The 25,367-nt window shown below is 47.9% G+C and overlaps 1 protein-coding gene across 1 annotated transcript; it reads right to left on the reverse strand.

Annotated features, from left to right (window-relative positions):
• Positions 1–295: 295 nt before the first annotated feature.
• Positions 296–22,025, reverse strand: GCNT4 (glucosaminyl (N-acetyl) transferase 4; the record flags this gene model as incomplete). The annotated part of the gene is given in 3 exon segments (XM_081089941.1): positions 296–322; positions 324–1,662; positions 21,647–22,025. Coding segments are annotated over 2 exon segments (1,365 nt in total). The 5' UTR covers position 1,662; positions 21,647–22,025.
• Positions 22,026–25,367: the final 3,342 nt, after the last annotated feature.

Genomic DNA, 25,367 nt, shown 5'->3' on the forward strand with positions numbered 1-25,367 from the left:
GCAGGAGGCAGCCAATTAATGATTCTCTCTCATCACTGATGTTTCTCTCCCTTTCCCTTCCTCTCTGAAATCAATAAAAAAAAAACTTTGGTTTTTTTTTAAAGAAACAAACAAAAGTACTCAACCAACTGCAGGCTAGTTGTCACCAAAGGCTAAGTCACTTTCCCTTGTGCATGGAATTTTAGATCCCTTTCAAACAATGAGAAAGTTAAGCTCATATGGTACTGGATTTGGGATAGTATACAACTCCATAATAACTCCATTTATCAGATGCCTTACTTCCATCATGATTTTATCATGATGAGATTGTGGGATTTTTAATCCATAAATAACTTTTCTGAAGACAAATTGATCCACTCTCTCTGTTGTTCTTCAAGCTTTTCTGCCAAGCATTTAATCAAGACAGGGTCCACCTTAGAATCAAATTTATTAGCAAACCAATGCCCATCTTTGATAAGCCACCTCAATTCTGCTGCTCCATAGATACACACACTTCGGCGGTGAGAGCCAGTACAACTGGGATAGAAAAGGCCTTCGTGATAATTCCACTTGACAAGGCGGGTCTTGCTCTGTAGGTCAGACACATCCTTGGCTGACCGAGAAATCTCCCCAGGGATTCCTGGCACCCGAATTAAGGTAGCCCAAAAATGCTCATCAGGCGAGTAGGTGTCTTCAGACCAGGCAAAGAAGTCTTTAACGAGAGAGCTGTTGAAAACATATTTAACAAATGCTCGACTTAAAACAAAGTAAGCACTGCCAACAAATATCTCAATGTTATGAGGGGGTGCCTCTTTGGAGATGTTTGTCCTTACTGGTAGCTTCACATATTCATACGGCATCTGTCTGAGCTCATGGTGATAAGTGAATCTTTCCGTTTTACTGTGAGGGGGTTTCACCGTCTCTAACATATTTGCTCCATTGAGTTTCTTCAACTCTGACACCAATTCAAAGTTTGACTTCAAAGGAAAGTCTTGCCCACACAGGTTGATAACGTATTTCCACTGAACTGAAGACTTGAGCAGGTCTGACAAGCAATTTAAATCAGCTTGGAGTCTGGAAATGTGGGCATAATGCACAGTCTCTAATTTGGAAGCAATGAAAATATTGGAGAAGCACTTAGCTAAATTGTTCATGGCGACTTTGAAGGTGTCGGGTGACTTACGGTCATAATGGATGCAGTAAATATTGTGCTGGTTGTATATAGCATGGATTAGCCTTTCAACCATAATTGCATCTTTGTGAACCACCAAAGAATAGGCAATTGGGAAGCTTCTCTCTTCCCTTGAAACGAGCTTTTGATGGTACCTTCTTAGGATCTGGTAAACGTCACAATTGCTGGTCATTGCCACGACGTCATCATCATCCAAGTCGATGATGTCTCTTCTTCTAATTTCCAGAGTCTTGCCAATTTCCAGAGGCTCCTGTTCATAGACACCCGAACAGTTAACTTTATACCGGACTTCGTTGTTAACATGGGTGTATCTGTTCCTTACAAAAGGGGAGGTGCTGAGGAAGTGCTCCACCAAGTAAATGCCTCTCTGAGGGAAGAGGAGTCTTCCTACATTTAGAAGCTTCAACAAGGAGAACAGCCACAGGGTTAAAAACAGGATGAAGACTTTCTGCTGAAGGGGGTATTTAATACAACATCTGAGTATCTTCATTCTGTAAGAGGCAAAAGGAGTAATTCAGTGGAGACATTCAAATAAAATTACTCGAACAGACACAGACAATAGGGTGGTGAAGGCCTGGGGTGGAGGGCAGGGGGTAGGCTGGAAGAGGTGAAGAGGGGTACGGGGGAAGGGGACATATGTAATACTTTCAACAATAAAGATTAAAATAAGTTTCTTGCCTTGAGAGAATCCAGAAATAAGGACATGGAACTATGTAGAATGGTGGTATTTTGTGGGATTCTGTACTAACTATATCTAATTTTGAGAGATGTTGCTTACCAAATAGAATGCAAAATAATGTAAACTACTAAAATATAGGGACTATGTCATTTTACTGTATATTGTCTGCATTTCTGCTTGGCATATTTGGGGAGGGAGTATTCTGGGCAAAGGTCTCGAGAGATGAATGTCATTAAGAAATCTTTGGAGAGGCAAATGGCCCACTTGAGGCTAAAAGGAATATTTTTCTTGATTTTACCTTCAGATCCTGATTAGATGGACATCTGAAGTCAGATGGGGAGAATCCTGTGAATCCCACTACTATAGACTGAATGGGTCTCCTCCAAAATTCATATGTTGAAACCTAATCCATAACTGTGATGGTATTTGGGGGTGGGGCTTTTGGGTCATGAAGGTGATTGGGTCATGAGGGTGGAGCCCTCATGAATAGGATTAGTGGCCTTATGAGGAGAGACCCCAGTGAAGACATGGCAAGAAGTCAGCAGTGTGCACCTGGGAGAGGGCCTTCCCCAGAGCCCATCATGCTGATCTTGCACTTCCAGAAATTTCTGTTGTTTACCAGCCACCCTATCCATGGTATTTATAGCAGCATGCATGGACTAAGACGACCTTAAAAAATAAGAGCAGTGGGAAGTCACCCAAAGGAGCTATAGTAGGTATTAGGACTGTAAAATTTTGTACAAATTATACAAATTTGGTAATCCTGCCCATTTCTTTATTTTTTATTTTGTTAGCCTCCATTTCCTCACAGGGTTTAGCAATTTAGCCCTCCCTTATGGTGAAAAGAACATGACTCTCATTGAGCGTGAGGGATAAAAACTACTTGGGGGGGGGGGGGCAGTTAGGCAATATCTCTCAATTTTAAATGTATCTACCCAGAAGAGCTCACGTGTGCAAGGAAGGTGTGCACACAAGCAGGTTCCCTGCAGTGTTACTTGTTCAGCCTAAAGAATGAAAAGTACTAAAATATCCCTCAACAGGGACTGATTAATTACATCCACACTCTGGGAAAAAGACAACCTGCATGTGCCCCTGTGGAACAATTTCCACCATGTCGTGTGAAATAGAAATAAGCAAAAGTCAGAACTGTGTGTAGTGTGCTCACATGTGTATAAAAAAAAAGACCATACACACAGGTGTCTACACACAAAGAGCACATGTTGGCAAAGCTTTCCCTTCTCTGTCACCACTATTCGGCTCTGCCGTTGGAGTGAAAATGCAGCCTCCAGACAATGTGAGAGTGGGCATGGCTGTGTTCCAATAAAACTTTATTTACAAAAACAGAGAGCTGGCTGATTCTGGCCCATGGGCCAGTATTTCAGGAAGATGTAGAGACACACTGCTGGGAACAGGAGTTGCTTTGCAGGGCAGGGTGGGCCAGGGTAGGAGGGGGATTTACTTATCACTGAGTAGCCTTTCATACTACTTGAACTTAAAAGACGATTATATCGCTTTATTAGGTAAAAGCAGCCTAATGAAGGGGAGGGCACAGATATGCTATTTGGGGAGCAGCAGGATCCAGGGAGTACTACCCAAGGTTTGAGGAGCCCAATGTAATCTCCTAATACATCTCAATAAATCTTAAATGAGAATGTAAACTTCTACCAATTTCCTTAGAATTAGCAAGACATTTTTGAACCTGGTTTATTTTTGAAGATTGTATAGCTAAACTGAAAAAACTTTTGCTGAGAATAACATTTACTCATTTACATCCGCTTGACTCACTCTCCCTTGAAGAACATCTATGGACAGTGAGCTGCCCTGCAGAATCCGTGTCCTCTCCGGCCACATCTCAGTGTCTCTCTGTGGGTTTCCCCGGGGTCCTGTTCTCAGCTCACTGCTCTTCTCACCCATACTCTTCCTGGGTCTTTGGATTTCAACTTCCACATACACAATGTCAACACTTTATCTCTAACCCCACCTCTTGCCCACGCCTCCAAAGTGAACAGCCGATTGTTGGAGAGACATGTCCACTAAGATGTCTAAGGCACTCAACCTCAAGGAGTCCAGAATTGAACCTGAAATTTCATCTCTTCTGTTTTCTGTCTCAGTTTATAGTGAGACCATCCACTCAATGAGCCAAGCTTGAAACTCAAGAGCCATCTGACTCTTCCAGTTTCCCATACCCACATTAACAAATCACCTCATTAACATGCCTCAAACCCAGTCTTTCTTCTTCATCCTGTTACCACGTCCAGACAACACCTTTGCTGACTCAGAACCCAGGTCAAAGGAACCCCAATCAAGCACATGGCTCAGAGTCCCTTACCAGGTCTCGGCCTTCTCCTCCACAGTGAACTGAGCAGGGTTCCATCCACTCAGTCTCAAGTTCCTGCCAGTTGTTGGGAAGTGTGGGAAAACTGACTCCCAGTGAACAAGGCAACACAAACTACAACCCTAGAAACCCAAGCACACGTTCGGAATTAGGTGTTGTGCCTATGGATGCACTTGATCTGGGTGTTGTGATAAACTTAGAAGATTAATCAATCCCAAATCAATCAATCTGTCTCCTCATTGTCCTAATTCATGGTAATTAGGCATAAATAGCAACTTACATAAATGGCTAGAATTAGAATGAATCTTACCCAAATGAATTTTTTGCTTTTTCTTTTCTTACTTTATTGGTCCATGAAATCTCGAATTAGCATTAGTTAATAGTTCCCCTGATAACCACAGTGACTACAATGAAAAGCCCTCACATTTCTAAAGAGGTTTACAAAGGCTTCCAGAGCTGTCATGTCATTGAACATATCATTTAATTACCAGCTTCACCCTTACGTAAAAAGGCTCCTGGTCCCCCCACCCTTTCCCGGGGGCCCCCTCTGCACCACCTTCCCCTGCACCTTCCTGAGAATGAATGCCTGGAGCACACACTTCTGACTCCACCCTGCTGCCTGGGGAGGCTGAGTGGGGCGAGGAGGCCTGGCTGCCTGCCCAAAGAGGGAAGGTCACAGGGCACCCGGAAGGGAGAGGCGGCAGGCACGCTCTGGGTCCCATGTCTGAGCCTCAGCAGTGAGGGACCAGAGTCCATTTTAAAGGAAGAAGGAGTGGGAGTTGGACAGCCCAGGCTGTCCTTCCAACCATCATGGCAACTAGTCGTTCTGGCCATTCCACTGTACCGGTCACTTAGGTTTTTATTACATAGATTACAAGTAATCTCCCACCCATGGGAGAAGGGTATTTCCCCTCCCACCCACCCAGGGAGAAGGAAGCCTGACCCAACATGGAGCCTATCCCCACATGGGTTCAGTTCCTGGTGATGACGGCAGAACTGAGAAGAAAATGACAGTGAGGTCTGATCACCAGAGCACAGCTGAAATAGGGTCTATTTCAGTGGTTCTCAACCTTCTGGCCCTTTAAATACAGTCCCTCATGTTGTGACCCAACCATAAAATTATTTTCATTGCTACTTCATAACTGTAATGTTGCTACTGTTATGAATCGTAATGTAAATATCTGATATGCAGGATGGTCTTAGGCGGCCCCTGTGCAAGGGTTGTTCGACCCACAGGTTGAGAACCGCTGGTCTATTTGGATAATTCAATAAAAACCCAACAGGATGTTGAATGAAGCTTTTCCCCCAAATCATCATTTTCCCCAGCCTTCCAGGTACTGTTTACAGCCTTAAGGGAAACAGCAGGCACAAAGGTACACCCAGCTAAGTAGTTATAATTGCACTCAGGGCTAAATGGCACAGCCATTAGCAGCTCCTCAATGCACTCTCCTTAAGTCAGCGATTTCAAAATCCAGACACATCGCAGAAGCGCATGCTTCCTTTCCCAGGGAAGGAGAGGGGTGGTAAGTCGTGAATGGGAGGAGGAGACTGGAAGAAAGGTAATGAATACGGTTTAGCCTGGGCACCAGTAATGAGGGACCCACAGGCCATATCTGCAGATTAGGTGACCTCAGCCCCCTCCAGGCCCCTCCCTTTCCTGCTGCCTCTCTGCACACCTGCAATTCCTTCCAGAAACTCCTACAGGTTGGAGGGGGGCACATGGAAGAGAGGAAAGAAAGTGCCTGTGTGGGCTGCAGGATGCCACAGACCTGGGCTTGATGCCTGGAGAAACAATTAGCAGCTGCAAGACTGATCAAACCAACTGCACAGCCCGGTTTTCTGATTTCAAAGTGGGGATTAGCACCCCTCCCCCCAGCTGCTGTGAGGGTTCAGGAGACCCTGTGACAAGAGTCACCCCACAAGCACAGGTGATCAGGCCTCTTTTTTTTTTCCCATGCCCAGCTTGCCAGACTCTGAATCTGGGAGGCTGTGCTGACTTTGCCGGTTTTTTTAATGAAAAGAATTCACTAGGTAATTTTATGTAGACGACGTTAAGGAGATAACTGACTTTTACTTTTCTGATCAAAGTGAGAGGTGGAAATGTTTTAGGGAAGGAGAAAGCTGAGGAGAGCTAAGAGCTCACTTGGGGGGGGCGGGGTGGAAGAAGAGGAATCCACATGGGATCCTGAAACCACTGGGTTCAGCTCAGGACAGGCCCCTGCACCCCTCAGGAACGGCCCATTGAGCACCTGGAGCCCGGACAAGTCCCTCGACCTCTGCATCTTCATTGGTGTAGGGCGTTAATAATAGCAGTAACACCCGAGGAGTTTGGGGCTGACCGAGGGGATGCACGCGCAGTGCTTAGCACAGTCTAGAATAGATCGTGACCGCCTGGTAAATGCCAGCCGTGGTTCCGTCCCCTCCTCCCCATCACCTCCACCCTCAAGCCCAGACACTGCTGTTTCTCAGTGGTGAGCACTTTTTTTTTTTTTTTTAGATCCCCCCCCCCCAGACTTTTGGCATCTTTTCGTATTTTTCAACCTACTTTCTATTCCCCCTAAAAGTCTCAACATAAATTCAATATTTTGGAATGAATAATGCCAGAATGCCTCCATGTAATGCTCTTTATTAATTTAATAATATCACTATTATTAATGTAAACTCATTCAATAGAGTTGTTACTCAGGACACTGTTCTAAATGCTCTGCATGTAAGAATTCAACCCTCTCAACAGATCAGTGAGGTAGGCACCACCTTTATGCTTCCTACAAGACAGTAAACCGAGGCACAAGGAGATTGAGAAGCTGCCCACGGCTACAGGGCTAGAAACTACTTTAGCTGGAACTTGAACCCAGAGAGTCTTGTTCCAGAGATGCACTCTTAACCCTTTAGCTAATACTGTCTCTTGGCATCTAAAGAAAAACTCTATTTTCCACAACAGTTTTGGTCCCTGACTAAACTCTTTCATTACTATGTCTCATCTAACTGTCCTAAAGCTGGAACAGAAATGAATAGCAAACCATGTTTACCATGTTTGAAGTCCTGAGCCTTCCACCCGGTTAGGGCTTGTTTATTTACATGGTGCAGGAGGCTGGGCCAATCCCTGTGGGAAGGGAGAGATGAGTCCATCTCCCAGCCCAGGAAGCCACGGAAGGAAAAGAAAGCTAGCTCGTCCTAAGAAATTCCTGTCTCATGTCCTGTCTGTTTACCTACTGACTCACCTGTTTTCGCAGGGCAGTGAGACCATTTGGGCTCTGAGAATCACTAATTATTTCAGAAAACTTCTGGATGAACTCCCTCTGTGTGGAGACTGTATTCCCTTTGTGGGCCACCTTCAACTTCGTAAACTTTGTATCATTATGTCAGTGTGAAAATAGGATTTGAAGAGTTTATTGACTTAGAAGTGTTAAGATTTTGTTTCTTGCTGAAGTCTTACAAAGAATCATCACTTAAGAACACTAATATAAAGATGAGCTCACTAAACAAACAAACAAACAAACAAAAGAAAAACCCCTCATCCAGTTGAATGAGCTAAGGTCCTTCTACTGAACGTAGCTCCTTGATTTCAACAAAGCCACTGGTTCTCTTTGATGACATGCACATCACCGAACTCAGAGAAAGTTTTGGAACACGACCACTAGCGCAGGATGGCCCAGCCAAGATGAATTTCCTCCACCCCCACCCCCTCACCCCCAGCAGCACCCGAAGAGTCTGCAAAGGAGCAGGAAGGCAGGTCTCTTGCCCAGAACCTTACGTTCTCATTGTTAGAGGAAAGATTGCAACAGCAAATAATTATCCGACTGTGAGCAGGAAACTATAAGGAGGCAAAACACAAGGTCATACAAATTGAGAACGAACAGCCCTAAATAATAAGAGAGGGTAGTTTCAAAAAGCAAAGGAAAAGGCTTTCCATTCTCTGTTTATGAAAGTCAATATTTTCGTTAAATAAATAGAAGTCAGAAAGTCAGGAAAGTCTCAGAGGAAAACACAACTCCTTAGTAATCCACCTCCCCTGCGTAAGGACACTCTGTGGGTGGTGTGTCCTTCCAGACTGTTTTCAATACACCTTGTTGGGTGGTTTTTTGTGTGTGTTTTTTTGGGGGGGTGGGGGTGGGGATCTTGCTTTTTAATAAGAAGTCTCGCTATATAGCACCGTCTTATGTTTCTTTCATTTCACGGTATACCATGAACGAGTCCTAACCTAAACTGGGACTTTAAATTGTTAGAAAGTGATTTCGAACAGAAGTCAACATACTTCTCATAGGAAGAAGACATTTAAAGAACAGCATTTCCTTTTCTGAGCCTCGTCCACCAAGGCTTAATTGATTAATCCACACTTCCCGATAAGCCTGGGAGCAAAATTTTAAAACTGACAAGGACTTTAATGGTGATCGAGTCCAAATTCTTCCTTCTCTAAATGAGGAAGCAGGCCAAACCATCATGTAACACCGTTCCATTCTTGGGATGCTGGGAACATGTTTTCCCCATTACATACATGGTTGTACATCCACCTGAGCCCCTCAAGGGATTGGACAGAGCAGGGACCTCTAGGCCCCATATCCAGGCCCCTCAGGGTAGCGTTATGTCCAGCCGGACTCCACAGCCCCCTCCACGTAGAGGGTTCTGGCCAAAGTCAACACAAGTCTCCATGCTGCCCGAGTCACTGGGCACATACCTGTCCCCTCCTAATGGTCTATACTGATCACTAGAACTATCTACATTTTCTTGTTTATTCCACTCAATACACCTATGAGGTAGGTACTATCGTTATCTTCATTTTTCAGATCAGGAAATTGAGTCTCAGAGGATATATGTAGAGGAGCCAGTATTCTCAACTATGGTCCAATTTTAGAGCCTACACTTTAAAAAAAAAATTGTTTTATCGATTTCAGAGAGGGAGAGAGAGATAGAAACATGAATGATGAGTGAGAATCATTGATTGGCTGCCTCCTGCACACCCCCTACTGGGGATCGAGCCCCTAACCCAGCCATGTGCTCCGACCAGGAATTGAACAGTGACCTCCTGGCTCATAGGTCAATGCTCAACCACTGAGCCACACCAGCCAGGCATAGAGCCTATACTTTTAACCACAATGCGAGGCTGCCTCTCCAAGCTCTTGACAGTAGCAAAACCCATCCAGAAAGTATTCTGAATCCACTCACCCCTTTCCACTCCATCAGAACCTCTCTGATCCAAGGCAGCATCTGCCTACATATGAAATAACCTCCTCACTAGCTTCCTTTGCTTCCCTCTAATCCATTCTCTGTACAGTTGCCAAGAAGATCTTTTAAACACATAAGTCAGATCACTCCCTCTCCCTAGTCTCACTCCCTACACTTGCAACCCTCCCCTGGGGTTTCATTGCACTTAGAATAAAATCAGAAATTGTTCCCACAGCCACAAGGCCCAGGTTCCTGTCCCTGCCCTCCTCTCCGGCTTCATCTCATTCTGCTCATTACACTCTAAGCAACACCAGCCTCTACAATTTCCTAGGACACAGCTTCTTCCCTGCCTCAGGACCTTGTACCGCTGTTCCTATGTTCAGACGGCTTTCCCTTCGGCCCTGGCCGGACGGGCCCCTCCTATCCCTCCATGTAGGAGGAATGTCCTTTCCTGGGGTCCTCTCTGATCACCCTTCTCGAATCGCTCAAGTCCTTGTTTTCTTCTAAGCACTTATCACAGTGGCAGTTACTTTGTTAACCTGTTTATTTCTGTCTCCTGGACAGGCCTTTGTCTGTTTTCTCAACATGCAGGTTTTATTTTAGGTTAATATAATAAAGAAGTGAAAAGACTGTTTAGTTAAAAACTAAACATCCTGCCCTGGCCGGTGGCTCAGTGGTTAGAGTGTTGGCCTACACACTGAAAGGTCACAGGTTCGATTCCAGGTCAAGGGCACATACCTGGGTTGCAGGTTCAATCCTCCCAGCCCAATCCAGCATGTGGGAGAGGCAACCAATCGATGTGTCTCTCTCACATTGATGTTTCTCTCTCTCTCCTTCTCCTCCCTCCCTCTCTCCCACTCTCTATAAAAATCAATGGAAAAATATCTTCCAGTGAGGATTAACAATCCACCACCATCAAAAATCTAAGCAAACTTAGCCAACTGCATAGAACAGTAAAAGCAGATGCTTCAGATTGTCACACAAATTATAATGTTACAATCATCAGAACGTGTGGTGCTGTGCTAGAATAGAGAGATCAATGAGATGAAATTCGGAAGCAGACCTGGGAGGTAACGCTTTTATCTATGGCTGTGGAAGAGACAGCCAGTTCCCTTGCAAGCCCATCCTTCCTTTCTTCTGTAATAAGAGACCCCTATATTGCTGTAGCAGAAACGTGCCCCTCTAAAAGCCTTTCCCCAAAAGGAGATATATGTACTACTATTTGTAATACTTTAAACAATAAAATAAACTTTTTTTAAAAAAAAAAAGACTAAAGTCCTAAATTCCTTCTGGGGGGGAGGGGGGAAAGTCCAGTATAGAGGACCAGCCAGTGAAATATAATGCCAGTATCTGGGAAAGTTCTTTAAAAAACCTAATCTGGGGGCAAGTGTGCCATGTTGTTATCTATTCCCCTTCGTCCATTTTTCTGCAAAAACTCCAACATGACGGCTAGCATTGTAGCTGCCGTCTCGGGACCACAAAGCACCAGGTCCAGCGAATATCAGAGACCTCAGCCCCCAAACCTCAAACCACTGAGGCAGCAGCAGCAAAGGCCCACTCTGCATTCTTGTCATATGAGAAAAACAGCACCCGTCTATGTTTAAGATGACCATATGGAAAGAGTAATGCTTCACACACACACACAAGCTTAAATTTAAACCAGGCTAACATGTCCGCTTATACAACAGTCCAATCCCATATATAGCCAAGCGCAAAATTATGTGTCTCGGATGATGCTGAGCATGTCTCACCCATCTGTATGTGGAGGCAGATGGAGGCTTTGGGTAAACATTGGGAGGAAAGCAGACTCCAAGATTCACCGAACCAACTCTAACGTTAGCCTGAACGGTGCAGCCTGCTCACCGAACCTCAGGTAAGCACGACTCAGCTTATGGCAACCCTCCTTTGGTCCGGTTCTGGCCATAGGCAGGCGGCAGGCCACATGATTTCTGAAAGTCACTTACAGGTGAGCAGCCCTCTGCAGAGCTTGTTGGAACAAGCTTGTTACAAAGAAAAGATATCCTTGTCGTGTAGGGTGAACCACATTGAGCAGCTGTGAGTCACTCTCTCGTTCCTCCCCTACCTGCCCGACCCCATTCCTCGCCTCCCTGCCACACACTTGACCCGTCCCACGCCCCCCATCTGACCCTCCTGCTTACCTGTGTGTACAACATAATGGGTTTGGAATGTGAAGTTCTGAATTTCAGTCCTGACTGCCCTAACCAGCCGTCACTAATCTTGTTACTTCCCTGCTTCCTCATCTGAGAGAGGGCCCAGGGGCTGACTCACATGGACACTGTGGGGACAGAGCTCACACATGGGCACATTCCGGCAGGAGGGCAGACTGGCACACGGGCTGCATGAGCGTAAGGGGTGGAAAGCATTTAAACAGCAGCTGGAGGAGGAGCACCAAGTGTCACAGAGCGGGGGCTGTTCCAGCGGGGACTGGACTCCATCCTCAACATCCACCCCCGTGTCTGCATGCAGAGACGGCCTCCCAGAGGCAGCCACGGGGGTCAGCCCCCCGCAGGATGGTGCAGACGCCCCACCAAAGCCTTCAGCATTCTCACCATCAAGGGGGATCAGCTGGCTGCCCACTGTGCTATTCTTACGACTTTTTTGTAGGTTTACAATTTTTCAAAATAAAACAGCTTTCTTTTTGTTTGCTTGTTATTTTGTGTGTGTGGCGGGGGGTGTAACGGGGACTAAATGCCTTTGAATGTCCCCACCTTGTATGAGGATTCAGACGTCCATTCTGACATTCTGAGCAACACCAACTTACACATCTTTACAAGCCTGGTGCCACTGCTGGCCTCTCTACAATATAAACTTCCTGAGTATTACCTGCTTAACGTCTTTGTTATAAAATAACTTTCGTTGTTCCATATTTATGAATTAGTTGATCATATATGCATGTTTCTATTATTTTATTGTCATAAAATATATAACATCAAGTTTACAGTTTTGACCAGTTTTGTGTGTACAGTTCTGTGGCATTAAGTACATTCACTGCTTTGCAGCCATTACCACCGTCCATCCACAGAGCTTCCTCTTGCCCAACTGAAGCTCAGTACCCATTCCACTCAAACGCCCACTTCTCTCCTCCTCCCAGCCCCTGGCAACCACCATTCTACTTTCTCTTTCTATGAACGTGACTACCCTGGGAACGCCATAGAGGAGAAGTCAGACAATAGTTGCCTTTTTGTGACTGGCTCATTTTACTTAACACAATGTCTTCAAGTTTCATCCATATTCTTCCATTTAAGGCTGGGTAATACTCCATTGTATGTACAGACCACATTTTGTTTATCCATTTGTCTGTCCATGGGCACGTGCAATGACTGCTCCCATCTTTTGGCTCTTGCGAATAATGCTGCTATGAACATGGGTGTTCAAGCATCTGCCATGTCCCTGCTTTTGCTTCTTTTGGATACCTAGCTGATCTATATGCCTTTATGCTCACATAGCCTACTTCTACCCCTCTTCAATTGGTTGCCCATCCAGCAAACATCTCCTGCGGTCCCACCATGTGCTAGGCAGGCACTATGCTGATGCTGGGGAGGTACAACTAGGAACCGCGCTGCCCAGGAGAATACAGAAAGAAACAGTGAGGCCCTGGGCGGCTTGAACACAATCTCAGGAAGCCCCAGTCATTTTGTGACATTCCAATTTCACTGTAGCGACAGCTCCCCAGAAAAGGCCACTAGCTAGCAGTTGGAAATGCTTCTTTTATTCAGGGATTTTCCTGCCACGATGTTGACTTTATGTTCCTTCTATCTTAGGATCCCTCCCCTGGTCCCCATCCCTTTCTTCAGCTCCAGAATCTCCATATGATTCTTTTCAAAAATATTTTTTCATTGATTTTAGAGAGAGGAAAGTAGAGGGAGAGACAGAGAAAAACATCGATCGGCTGTCTCCTGCTCATCCCCTACTGGGGATCAAGCCCGCAACCTGGGCATGTGCCCCGACCGGGAATTGAACTGGTGACCTTTTGGTGCATGGGATGATGCTCAACCTACTGAGCCACACTGGCCAGGGCTCCATATCATTCTACTAGTATGTTTTCATGATCTAGTCTTCACACTTTAATTTGTGTCTACCTGTGTGTCATCCCACCTCTCTCCTGACCCATCGGATGCTACAGCCATCTGCCTTTGCCTGCCTCAGAACAGGGCAGGGTGGGTGCCAGAAAGGCCAAAGGGAGAACCTGGTGGAAGATGATGACTAGCAGAGAGAGCCTCTCCTTGTCGCATCAAGGTGGGATGTGGGGGAGTGAGAGGGGGGTGGAAAAAGGATGCAACAGTTTAAATACTCCAAATATGCTGCAGAGATGCAGAGGAGTAGAAGGAAGAGAAAAGAAACCTGGGCAAGGACCTGTGCTGAGACTGTTCTTCCTGGTCTGTGCACCAGTGCCCACCTCTGTTGCAATCTGAACGAGCAGCTTTGTCACAGGCTGTCCAGATCTGGCAGATGACCGTGAGAAATGCCAGGGTTCATGGAGCCTCCGGAAACAACCCATCCAAAAGCAGACAGGCCACCTGTCCAGGCTGAGCACAGGCAGCCCTCCTCCCAAGGGACTACCTGGTCTATTGCTCCCTTAACTAGATCAGAACACAACAAAGGGGGCAGACAGAGGAGGGATGAAAGCAAAGAGCTAGAAGTGAGTGTTCATGGACGTTTACCTGAGGTGACAAAGTGCTCCACTGGCACCAGACACGTTTTCTGTTTGCTGCGCAAGGGAGAGCCCATCGGAAGGGGCTGGGTAGCATCTTGGAAGAAGAGAGTCGTCTTGGATTTTTTGGGAGATTTTTGCTGTTTGGTTTAAGGCTCCTCTTTCCATGCAGGGGGAGGGAAGAGAGGGCTCCCGCAGGATTAGATGAGGGTCATGAATAACAGTGTAGAATTCCAGGCATTGCTTCATGCTCTAGCAACCATGGCTAAAAGCACTCTTGCCATAAAGTTGTTTTGCTTTTGCCTTTTAAAGTATTTTTTGTGCAATTACATCATCTGGTTGTACTCCTTTAAGAATCATGTATGACAGATTGCTGACAGATATATGAAAAGATGCTCACCCTCACTCGCTATAAAGTAAATGCAAGCCAAAACCACAATGAGATACCACCTCACACCGGTTAGAATGGCTATTATCAACAAAACAGGAAGCAACAAGTGTTGAGAGGATGTGGAGAAAATGGAACCTTCACACCTGCTGGTGGGAATGTAAATTGGAGCAATCTCCATGGAAAACAGTATGGAGGTTCCTCAAAAAATTAAGAGCTACCATATGACCCAGCAATCCCTCTTAGGATATCTACCCCCAAAATTTGAAAACACTTATTCATAAAGATATATGCGCCCTTATGTTCATTGCAGCACTGTTCACAATATGTAGGACATGGAAACAACCCAAGTGTCCTTCAATGGATGACTGGAAAAGGGGGACGTGGTTCATACATACAATGGAATACTACTCAGCCATAAAAATGATGAAATTTTCCATTTGTGACAGACAACATGGCTGTATCTTGAGAGTATCATGCTAAGTGAAGTAAGTCAGATGGAAAAAAGACGAGAACCATATGATTTCACTCATATGGGGTATACAAAACAGAAGTCAACAAACAAATGAACAAACTCACTGACACAGATAACAGTATGGTGGTTACCAGAGGGGCAGGGGGGTGGAGGGAGAAAGAAGAAGGAAAAAGTGAAGGGGGTCAAATATATGGTGATGGAAGGAGTCTAGACTCTGGGTGGTTGGTGAGCATACAATGCAACATACATATGTCTTTATTAACTCATCTCACTCTAATAAATTTAATTTTAAAAATCCTAAAAATAAAAAAGAATCATGTGTGAGCAAAACTGTACATTATAAAATAACTGAATCTCTTGGCTAAATGTGGACTTGAGTTCTAGAGCTTGGGAGAAGGGAGTGTGCAGTGAAGCGGAGAGGACAAATGAGGCACAAGCTTTACTTCCTATTATTTTGAAATTTCTGAATTCAGCTTCACCTGACTGCACATAAGTTGAAAATTACTTCTGTGTCACCTACAAAAAACATCTCAGTTGGTGGTATAAACATAGGAGGGAGAAGGAAGCCTCCAGCACAAACAGCTCCTGAGGAAGTGCTGGGATGATGCCGCGAAAGGCGCGCCGCCTGGGCTGGGGTGAGAGCAGCTCTCCCCGGTGAGGCTGTGAGGGGGCACATGAGAACAGCAGGACTTTCAGTGCAAGCCACCATGGGACTGATGACAGCTACTCTGATGCGAGGCCCGCAAGGACTGCCAAAGATGCCCAGTTTTCAAGCCTCATTAACTGTGGGGAAGGCCTCTAACAAAAATCCTCGTATTGTTAATTCCTCAGGCCAGGACATCAGCGGCCAGTTGGCAGAGGACATTGAAGGTTTCTATGAAAAAGGACAGAAATAGGACCCAAACAGATCTGGACAGACTTGGATCTAGTAAGAGCAAACCTAACAGAGATAAAGGCTAACACTGAGGTCCAAGAAATTAACTGCACCCGTCCCAGGTGGAGAACTGTGGTGCAAAAGGAGCATCTATGGAGAACAGCTGTGTTTTGGCTGACTCCATTATTTGGAAGAATCTGTTTAGCATAAGACTGCCAGACGAGTTTTCCTTTTAAAGGCAGCAAAACCAAATCTAAAACCAAATCAATGTGGTTCTCCCAGAGTGAGGATCACAGAGCTGCAGAACCCTTAAGGGATCTTAGAAAGAATCTTCCACCAGTTTAGACCTTGGGACAGAGGAAGGGATGGGTTTGTGTCTGGGCACAATCTTCTACCAGTTAAGCAGCACAGTGAGAAGCTAGTGACCAAAGAGGGAAATGAAAGGGTAAGACCAAACGAGTAAAAATTCAAGGGGAATGAAAGCTGGCTCCAAATATTTTTAAAAATATAGTTTTTATTGATTTCAGAGAGGAAGGGAGAGGGAGAGAGAGATGGAAACATCAATGATGAGAATCACTGATTGGCTGCCTCCTACATACTCCCTACTGGGGATCAAGCCCGCAACCAGACCTGTGGCCTGCCTGGGAATGGAACCGTGACATCCTGGGTTCATAGGTTGATACTCAACCACTGAGCCACATCACTGGGCTTGGTTCTAAATATTAAAATGCAGGTTGTTGGGCCCAGAGGTCCCAATTCAGCAGTCTGTGCTCAGAATTTGTATTTTCCAGGTGCAAATTAATAAGTTCCCAGATGATGCTGATGCAGCTGGTCCAGGGACCATACTTTGAGAACCACTGCTCTAAGTAAATATATATATGACAGAAATGGGACCCAAACAGATGTATATATATAATTTTTTTTTTTTTTACTAAGACACAATGGCCTATTTCTTAGTAAGCCCAATTTAGGGAAACTTTATTGGTTTTAAAACTCCACACCATTGGTATTTAAAATTATGCTTAAAAGTTCCACCTTTACTTTCTGACCCTTAGCGTTTCTTATTAGTTCAGCTTCATAAAGCAGACTTCTGTTGCTGCTTCATTTTCTGGCATTTTATATAACAGGCCATTTCTCTCTGGTCTTCTTCCACTTTTCCTTATTTTTCTAGTATGCTCAGCAGAACAAGCTTCAAGACACATTAAGATGTGACCTGCTTTTAACAAATGGTATCTGGCTGTCCCACATCTTCTAGAATAGTAAATATTGATCCACTCCTTTCCCCAAAGCCCACACCAAGCTCACCATTCCCAGGGGCCCATTAGGGTTTGAAGCAGCTGCATTTAATTCCTCATTAATTTTGTTTGATCTTATGTACTTGAAGCTTCAGCCTTTAGATCTCACAAGGAAAATTACCAGCAGATGGAAATGCATATAAAGTGACATGGAAAGCAATGCAAATTAATACAAACCATGCATCTCTACATTGAGTAGGAAAAGCCTGATATCTGCTTGGCTCCTCTGCACTGTGGTGAGCGTCACGGGACCCTTTTATTACAATTAACTTAATTTTGTCTTATTTATTTTGTTTGTTACAGCTAATGTTAAAGAGCATCCGGCACCTGATACTTGTTGACATGCTAAGTGAAAGATGCCCCTGCCTGTGAGTTAGGCAAATGGGATCCTGGCCTTAACTTTGCTACTGTTCGACTCTGAAGGGCTTGGACAGGTTCTCAAAATTCTCTAGGTCTCAGATTCTACATCTGGAAATGATGGAAACGACATCATCATAATACATCCACCAGCGCTAAGGCTTACTGAGCACTCACTATGTACCAGGCACAATGCGCGCGCGCACACACACACACACACACACTGTACATGCACCATACACACACACATTGGGCATTCATGATGCACATGTGCCTACCTTGTGCATACATCATACAAACATTCATACATTGTACAGACACTGCACATACATAATGCACACATGCAATCCTCACAACAGCCTGCAAGAAGTCACCGTAGAGCATGTACCCCTTAGGTGTGGTGCCATTTCAGAGGCCAGGAGACCAGGCAGAAAAGTCAGGGAGCTTGTGCAAGGTCATGAGCTAGAGCAGCCGTGGGCAAACTACAGCCCGCGGGCCGGATCCGGCCCGTTTGAAATGAATAAAACTAAAAAAAAAAAAAAAAGACCGTACCCTTTTATGTAATGATGTTTACTTTGAATTTATATTAGTTCACACAAACACTCCATCCATGCTTTTGTTCTGGCCCTCCGGTCCAGTTTAAGAACCCGTTGTGGCCCTCGAGTTAAAAAGTTTGCCCACCCCTGAGCTAGAGAGTGGTGGGGTCACTCCAGAACCACTCTCAGCCACTCTGCAGCTCTGTTGTGTGAATTCCATCAATGTTTCTCCTAAGCATTAAATTTGCATATCTACGAAGTAAAACTTCAAACTTCATAGACATAAGTGCTTCAAAATTTGTCTTAGTAAGAAGTTGAAATTTGTTATATGAGTTTGATATCAAAATGCCAGCATGACCAGGCTGTTTTTACCAAACGCTCCCAGAGTGGAAGGGGCTGCAGACATCCTGTATGTTCACCCCTCCTTCCCACTCGTTCATTCCATTCACAGATCAATGTGTGCGGCTCTCTCTTCTTAAAAAAGCCAGCACTTGCCCAGCTAGTGTGTCTCAGTGGTTGAGCATTGACCTATGAACAAGGAGGCCACAAGTTCAATTCCTGGTCAGGGCACATGCCCAGATTGTGGGCTCAATCACCATTAAGGGGTGTGCAGAAGGCAGCCAATAAATGATTCTCTCTCACTGATGTTTCTCTCCCTCTCCCTTCCTCTCTGAAATCAATAAATATATGTATTTTAAAAAGCCAGGTCTCTGTCCCACCTCTCATTCAAAGGGCAATTTCTAGGGAGATAAGTGTAGCCCCCCACTGCACGCGCGCACACACACACACACACACACACACCGCGATGCTCACTCCCACTGCAGACGAGGTGGAGATCCAGCACCCCCTGGTTTTCCTCCACCTCTTCCCATGAAGGCAGGGGCTTTTTTCCAGGTCCACACCCCTCCCCCACCCACCGCAGGCTTAAAACAACAGGTGACCCCCAGCTCTTTGGAGGGTAATCTGCAGCCTGCTCTATCCAGACATTGAAGTATTTCTACTCTCAAAGCCTAGAAAGCAGCTCAGACTTAACAAAACCCAACTTGTTTTTCTCCCCAAATCCGCCCTTCCTCCACTGTTCCCTCTTGTGTACATGGTAGCACCATATACCCAAGCGCTCAAGCTTAAATTCAGCAGTGTCACCCTGCACTCTCACACCCTACACAAAACTAGTCACCAGGTCTGCCTTCAATCCACCCACTTGTGTCATCCCTGCTGCCACAACCTCAGCCTAGGCCACCAGGCCTCTCACAGCCCGAAACAGCCCTGTCTACTTGAAGGGCTGTTGAGTCCATTTTCCACACGGCCCCTGCAGCTTTGAATTTAACTCTCACCAGGATACTTTCAGATGTGAAACACTCCTGAGGATCAATTCCGCAAGATGGCCCAAAGATCTGGCATCATCTAGCCCTGGTACCTGCTGACCTCAGGTGTTGCCATTCTCCCCCAGGTCACACTAGCCGGGTTCAGTCCCTGCTCTCCCCTCCTCAGTCTCAGGGCACACCCTTCCCTGGGCGAGCACACTCCCCCTTTAATCCTCTTCCTCCTTCCACTTGGTTTATGCAGCTCCTACTCATCCTTCAGGTTCTAACTTCAATCTCCCCAAGAAGGACCCTTGCCTTCACCCCAGCACACCTGTGCTCCCCCAGCACCCAGGACGGCCGGGCACACAGTACGTGCTCCATACATTTGGGTTGATGAAGTGACTTTTCATCCTTGCAGTACATAATCCTGTCTCCCTGCTTTTGAGGCTGACATAGTTTTACTTCCAGTCCCTGGTGCTAATAGCCCCAGGTCCCCAACACCAGCGGCCCCACTGGCTGGTGGTTCTCAAGGGAGAGGGAGCAGAAGCTGGGCACTGTCTGTATAGTCTTATGTCTCTACCTGCCCCTGCCTCCATGACCCAAGTTCATGCCCAGTTAGTTCCATAACGATTTACTGCCCTATCCTGAGGGTACTTAGCCTGGTGGACTCATTGCCCAATTACACCATTCACCACCACCCCCAAACCACCTCTCTGCAGACTGTGTGGCATTTAGCAAATAGCTGTAAATTTTACCTCTCAAAGGAATGGGTTCAAGTAATAACCAGGAGGGGACACTTCTCCCCCACTCCCAACGGAACTCTTCAGTCTTTCCCAGAAACATTCAGTGCCACACAAACCGATTCTGTGATTCTTCAACTATGTGTTTCTCTGCAAATGCAAGTTAAACAATGATTCAACAGCATCTTAACTGGTCATTTCTCACAGCGAAATGGATCCTTAGAAAGTTCCATATAGAAACTGCTCTCTCAACGATTCGCTTACCTTTAAGGACTTTACTTCCTCACGGCACTACCAACAAGATCGGTGCCAAGGACGGGCTCTAGAATATTTGATAGGCGGCTTCATATAAAGGGCATGTGTGTGCATGTAAGATAAGGTCAAACGGGTGGCTTTCATGTCTCCCAAACAACGTGGACTTATATAGTTTGCTGCTTTTTCATTTTGAGGACGCGGAAAAGTCAAGTGCCTCAAGGCTAAAGCCAGCTCTCCACTGGCCCAGCCGGGCTACAATACCCGAGTTTCCTGGGCTACAACCCCGTGAAAAAACCTCCCGCAAGCGGGACAGTTGTTTTGTTCTGCGATGAACAAAACAACACCACCCGCGAGCACCGTTAGCCTAAGTGCAGACCGTAATGCCGACTCGAATGCACACCTCTTGGCTCGGGGCCCCGGAGCTCCCAGCCCGCCGGGACGGCGCCGCCACTTCGCCGGGGGACGGAGGACTCCCGGCCAGCTCCGCCGCGCCGCGCCGCGCCGACCTTAGAAGCGCAGAAGATCGTCCCTGCCCAGGGCGCCGCGGGAGGTCAGTCCCGCAGCCTCCGGTGCCCGAACTAGGAGGAGACATCCCCACCCCCAACCCACACACCTTGTCCTATTGGGGAAGCCGGGGAAGCAGCCCGTTCCCGCGGGCGCCGCCTCCCTCTCCCTCCCATTCGCCTCCCGCCGCCTGGGGGCAGCGTGGCCGGGCCCCGCAGGTCCAGGTCGGAGGAGAGGCTAGCAGGCGGGTCCGCACACACGGGCGCGGGGACCCCGTCCTTGGGCTCCCCTCACCTGGGCGGGTCTAGGTGACCCTCAGGCAAAAGGACCAAACGGCGGGCTCCGGCCCCGGGAAGGGGCGCATCCCGGCAGCCGCGTCCGCACCCGGGGAGGCGGGGGTGGGTGGGGGGGGGGAGCCCAGGGAAACCCTGGGACCCGCGCGGCTACTCGGCCATCCCGCTCCGCATGCCCGGGGGCCGGGGTGTGGACACGCGGACCCCATCTCCCAGGACGCCCTCGCCCTTCACGCGCCGGCCGCCCGCACCCTCCGCCCTGGTCCCCAGGGAACTTCCAGCGTCCGGCCTCCGCCCGGGGCCCTGAAGTTCCTGCGCCCGGCGGAGCCGCCTCCGGCCCCGGACTCGGACTCCGCCGTCCGGTGCCCGCACGGGCCTGGGACACCCGCAGGCTCAGCTGAGGATCCGGGCGACTTCCCCGGCCGATCCGCGCCCCCGTCCCTCGAGAAGGACGGGCGCCCAGGTTTCCCCGGGAGGCAAAGTGAAAGTCGCGAGGAAGAAGGGTCCGGACGTCCCGGCCTCCCAGCGGCTGGGACAGGGGCCCCGCACCCGCCGCCGCGGGGCAGCCCCACACCTCGCCGGCCGGCGAGACCAAGTCGACTTACGAAAGAGAGCGGGCCGCCCCGAAGCGGGGTCCCCTCGGCTGCAGAGGTCGTCCCGCAGGGGGCCTCGGCTGCGCTCCGGCTCCCGGCCCCTCTGCTGCCGCCGCTGGCTCCCGCCTCCTCCGCCACCTCGGCGGCGCGCCCTGCCAAGGACTTGCTCTCCCTCCGCCGGGGGTGGGAGAGCGCCGAGCGGCCCCCGTGACGTGGAGGGGAAAGGAGGAGCGCCGCCGCCGCGCTCCCGCAGAGGGAGCTCCCGGCCCGCGCTCCGGGGTCCCGGCCCCGCGCTCCGGGCAAAGTTCCCAGGCGCACGCGGCGCGCTCCGTTCGGGTCCAGCCGCAGCTGCCCCGAGCGTCCTCCAGGTTCGGCTCCCTCCCCGCGTCAAACAGACCAGAAACCCGCGGCCTGAAGAGCTAAGCGACTTGCCCCAAGTTGCTCGGAGCGGTCAGAACGCAAACTCAAGTCTGCGTTTTCTTGCTTCCCCCCCAAGGCTGGGCTCCGCGAGGCTCGGCTTTGCGGGACTCGCCCGCTTCCATTGGTAAGATAACTGCCCCGGAGAAGCAGCGTGGGAAGGGGGAGCTTTATGCCCAATAAATAGACTACAAAGTTGTTTTTTTCAATCAGTGCCTACATGCCAAATAGACACCGCGGCTTCCTCTTGACCCGCAAGCGGGGTGAGGGTGGCGGGCCGCGCGGGCGCGGTATCCGGTACCAATCTGCTCACCCCAAAACTGCCTGAAAGCAAGCACACGCCTACTTAGCCGATTGGGCAATACCCATCACTGGGCCCGTGTAGCGGGTTCCTCTGCATAGGCTGGCTTTATTAAACGGGCGCTCTGCTCTGCGCTGTGCTCGGAATTCATTCCTGCACCCGCAGGCGCCCCCGCGGAGCTCCCCCACTTCGAGGGCCAGAGCTCCTAGGGTCTGTGGTCTGCCTGGTGGGGCAGGGAGCGCACCCGGAGAGCCGTTCCCAACTGGTTTCTTTACTCCCTCCTCGGTCTAAGGTGACTGAGGGCCTGCTGTATGCCTGGCTGGATGGTGGGGAGCTGGAAAGGACCTGGTAAATCGGCTAGGAGTCCTGAAAGGGATCCCATCGTCTTTACTCCCAGGATAGTCTGTCCACAGTAATAGAGACTCTGAGACTACCCTGCCCTTTAAAAAGTTCCCTGTTCTCAGGGGGAGCAAGTAATATCCATTTTACAGGCTTGTTTTCAAGCAAATCCTAGTTTTGCACTCATCTTTTTTCCCAGTGGGAACTCCCCTCTCTGGACGAGTCATTAGAAGTCACCAATTCACCCCTCTGGTCTCCCTCATTTGCACATCAGGATGATGATGGCGACAGTGATGGCGACGGCGATGACAAAAACCACGGAGGCTTCTATTATCCATCAAAGGTGCTAATTCTAAGCAACTTATGCAGATTAACTCTCAGTCCTTACAGCGTTAGGAGGGAGGTGCCATTTCTATTCTGATTTTATAGATGAGAAAGAGCGAGGCAAGTGAGGTGAAATAATTTGCCAGTAAGTGGCAGGCCAGAACCCAGAAGCAGGAGGTCTATCCTGGTGTCCGTGCTGTTAACAACTGAGGAAACTGAGGCCTCCAGGACTGGAATCCAAATGGTTCACCAGCCACCAGCAGCCCAGCTCACAGGGGCCTCCAGTTACCTCAGGAAGGCCGCCATGAAATCTGCACACACACTCCCAAACAGGTCCATGTTATTATTTTAATATATCATATCATAAAGTGGTTATCCATTTAACTCACTTGCTCTAGTATCTCCAACTCCCAGACCAACCTTTTTGTCATAAAGAGAACTGTTTCTAGGATGGGACTCTAAAAACACCACTAACATGAATTCTGTAAACTTTGTGTTAGATTATTCTACACTCAGACCATACCCAGCGCTCTCCCTGTCCTGTCCACCCACTGCCTTCACTTAGCCCCTTCCTTCCCTTGAAACCGCCCTCCGATCAGCGCCTGGGTCTTCAGAAAGCAGTTACCAGAGGCTGGATGGTGGCCCCAGAAGGCCTCTGCTAGTACCACAGCATGCTCAGCATTCCCAGGGGAGTCTCCCAGGACTGCTGTAACAAACTCCCCAAATTGGGTGACTTACAACAGCAGAAATGTGTCTTTCATGGTTGTGGAGGCCAGAAGCCGAAACCAAGGTGTGGGCAGGGCTATGATCCTTCTGCAGGGAAGACTCCTCTGCCTCTGAGCTTGTGGTGGTTGCTGCCCGTCCTTGATGTTCCTTCTTGCAGCTGCGTCATTCCCATCTCTGCCTTCACCATTGCTTGGCCTTCTTTTCCTGTGTCTCCTCTGTGTCCAAACTTGTCTCTTCTATAAAGAATACAGGACATTGGATTTATGGCCACTCTAATCCAGTATAGCCTCTTAACTTGATTACATATTCATACATATATGAATTTTGGAGGGACCTTATTCAACCCAGTACAATGGCCAAAAGTCATTCACTGTTAATGAAAATGTGTTGCTTGAGTTGAGGATGCAAAGAAATATAAGTCACAGTCCCTGCCCTCAAAGAAAGACACTGTAGCTACAGAGGTAGTCCCTGCACCCAGAACATAACTAACCAACAAGATAGGGGATGCTAAGGGCCAACTGACTGGGACAAAAGGCAATTCATGGGCCAGGTTTGAAAGCTCCTCGGGAAATTCTAAAGTGAGCCCAGGCTGGAAGCCCGCTGAGACCCACAGCACTGCTTTGGAGTACTCTGAGTGCTGCTAGGCGGTGCTCCAGTGGCTTCCAGCTTCTCGTGTCCCACGGCTGGGATCCTTGATCCCCTAGTCTGAAAGGGACATGTGCAGTTATTGCGTTATATACAATAACTCAATTTGGGGAGAACTATAGTCACTTTCTCTATTGTGGAAAAAAGTGTTATTTAAAGCAACTGAATGTAATCTCTTATACTTCATGGCTAGACCAGAAAACACTTCACGAATATTTTAATAATGAGAAAGCTGAGGCCCCCTGGGCAAAGCCTAGATGGGCAGGGGTGAGTCACAGAGAGTCAAATGCTATGCTTATAATAAAATAGGAGGAAACAGGAGAATTTTGACTTCCTATGGCAGGCCTGGAGAAAGGTGATGGGTGGCCCAGGAGAGAGAAGGGGAAGATGTGGAAAGAAGCTATAGAAGTGGTTTTCAGCCTGGCTGCACATTAGCATCGCCTGGGGAACTTAAGCAATTACTGATGCCCAAACTTACTCTCAAAGATTCTACTGTAATGGGTACAGGGATGTGTGTGAGTGATGCAGCAGGGTTGTTAATCAGTGGTTTAGAGAGAATTAGGGAGACTGAGCAACTTCTCATAATAACAATATATATGATTTATTGAGTAACCACTGTGTGCCAGCCAGTGGGCTGCTCACTTTACACAGATTATCTTATTAAATCCTCACAAACAAGGTTAAATAACTAGTGAGTGGGGGAGCCAGGATGTGGGCCTAGAGCCTGCATTCATATCCACTGTCCTATACACCTCAACCAAGGCCGGGTCTGAAGGGAACATCATCAAGGACCGAGTCCCTGCGGGAGAGGCCACGTTTAGTCATTTCTAAGTCGTGTGCTGTGCTGTAACTCCTTCCCCTTTACCACCAAGCCTTCGGGGAAGCCTGCTCCTGCTCCACAGCAGCTGGGGTGCATGGTGCTTCGGGAAAGGCCCAGGTGGGGTGGGATCAGCATGAGGCAGGGGCATGTGGGAGGTGGTG

The sequence above is a fragment of the Myotis nattereri genome (genome assembly GCF_964212035.1).
Source record: "Myotis nattereri genome assembly, chromosome: 4".
NCBI lineage: Eukaryota > Metazoa > Chordata > Mammalia > Chiroptera > Vespertilionidae > Myotis > Myotis nattereri.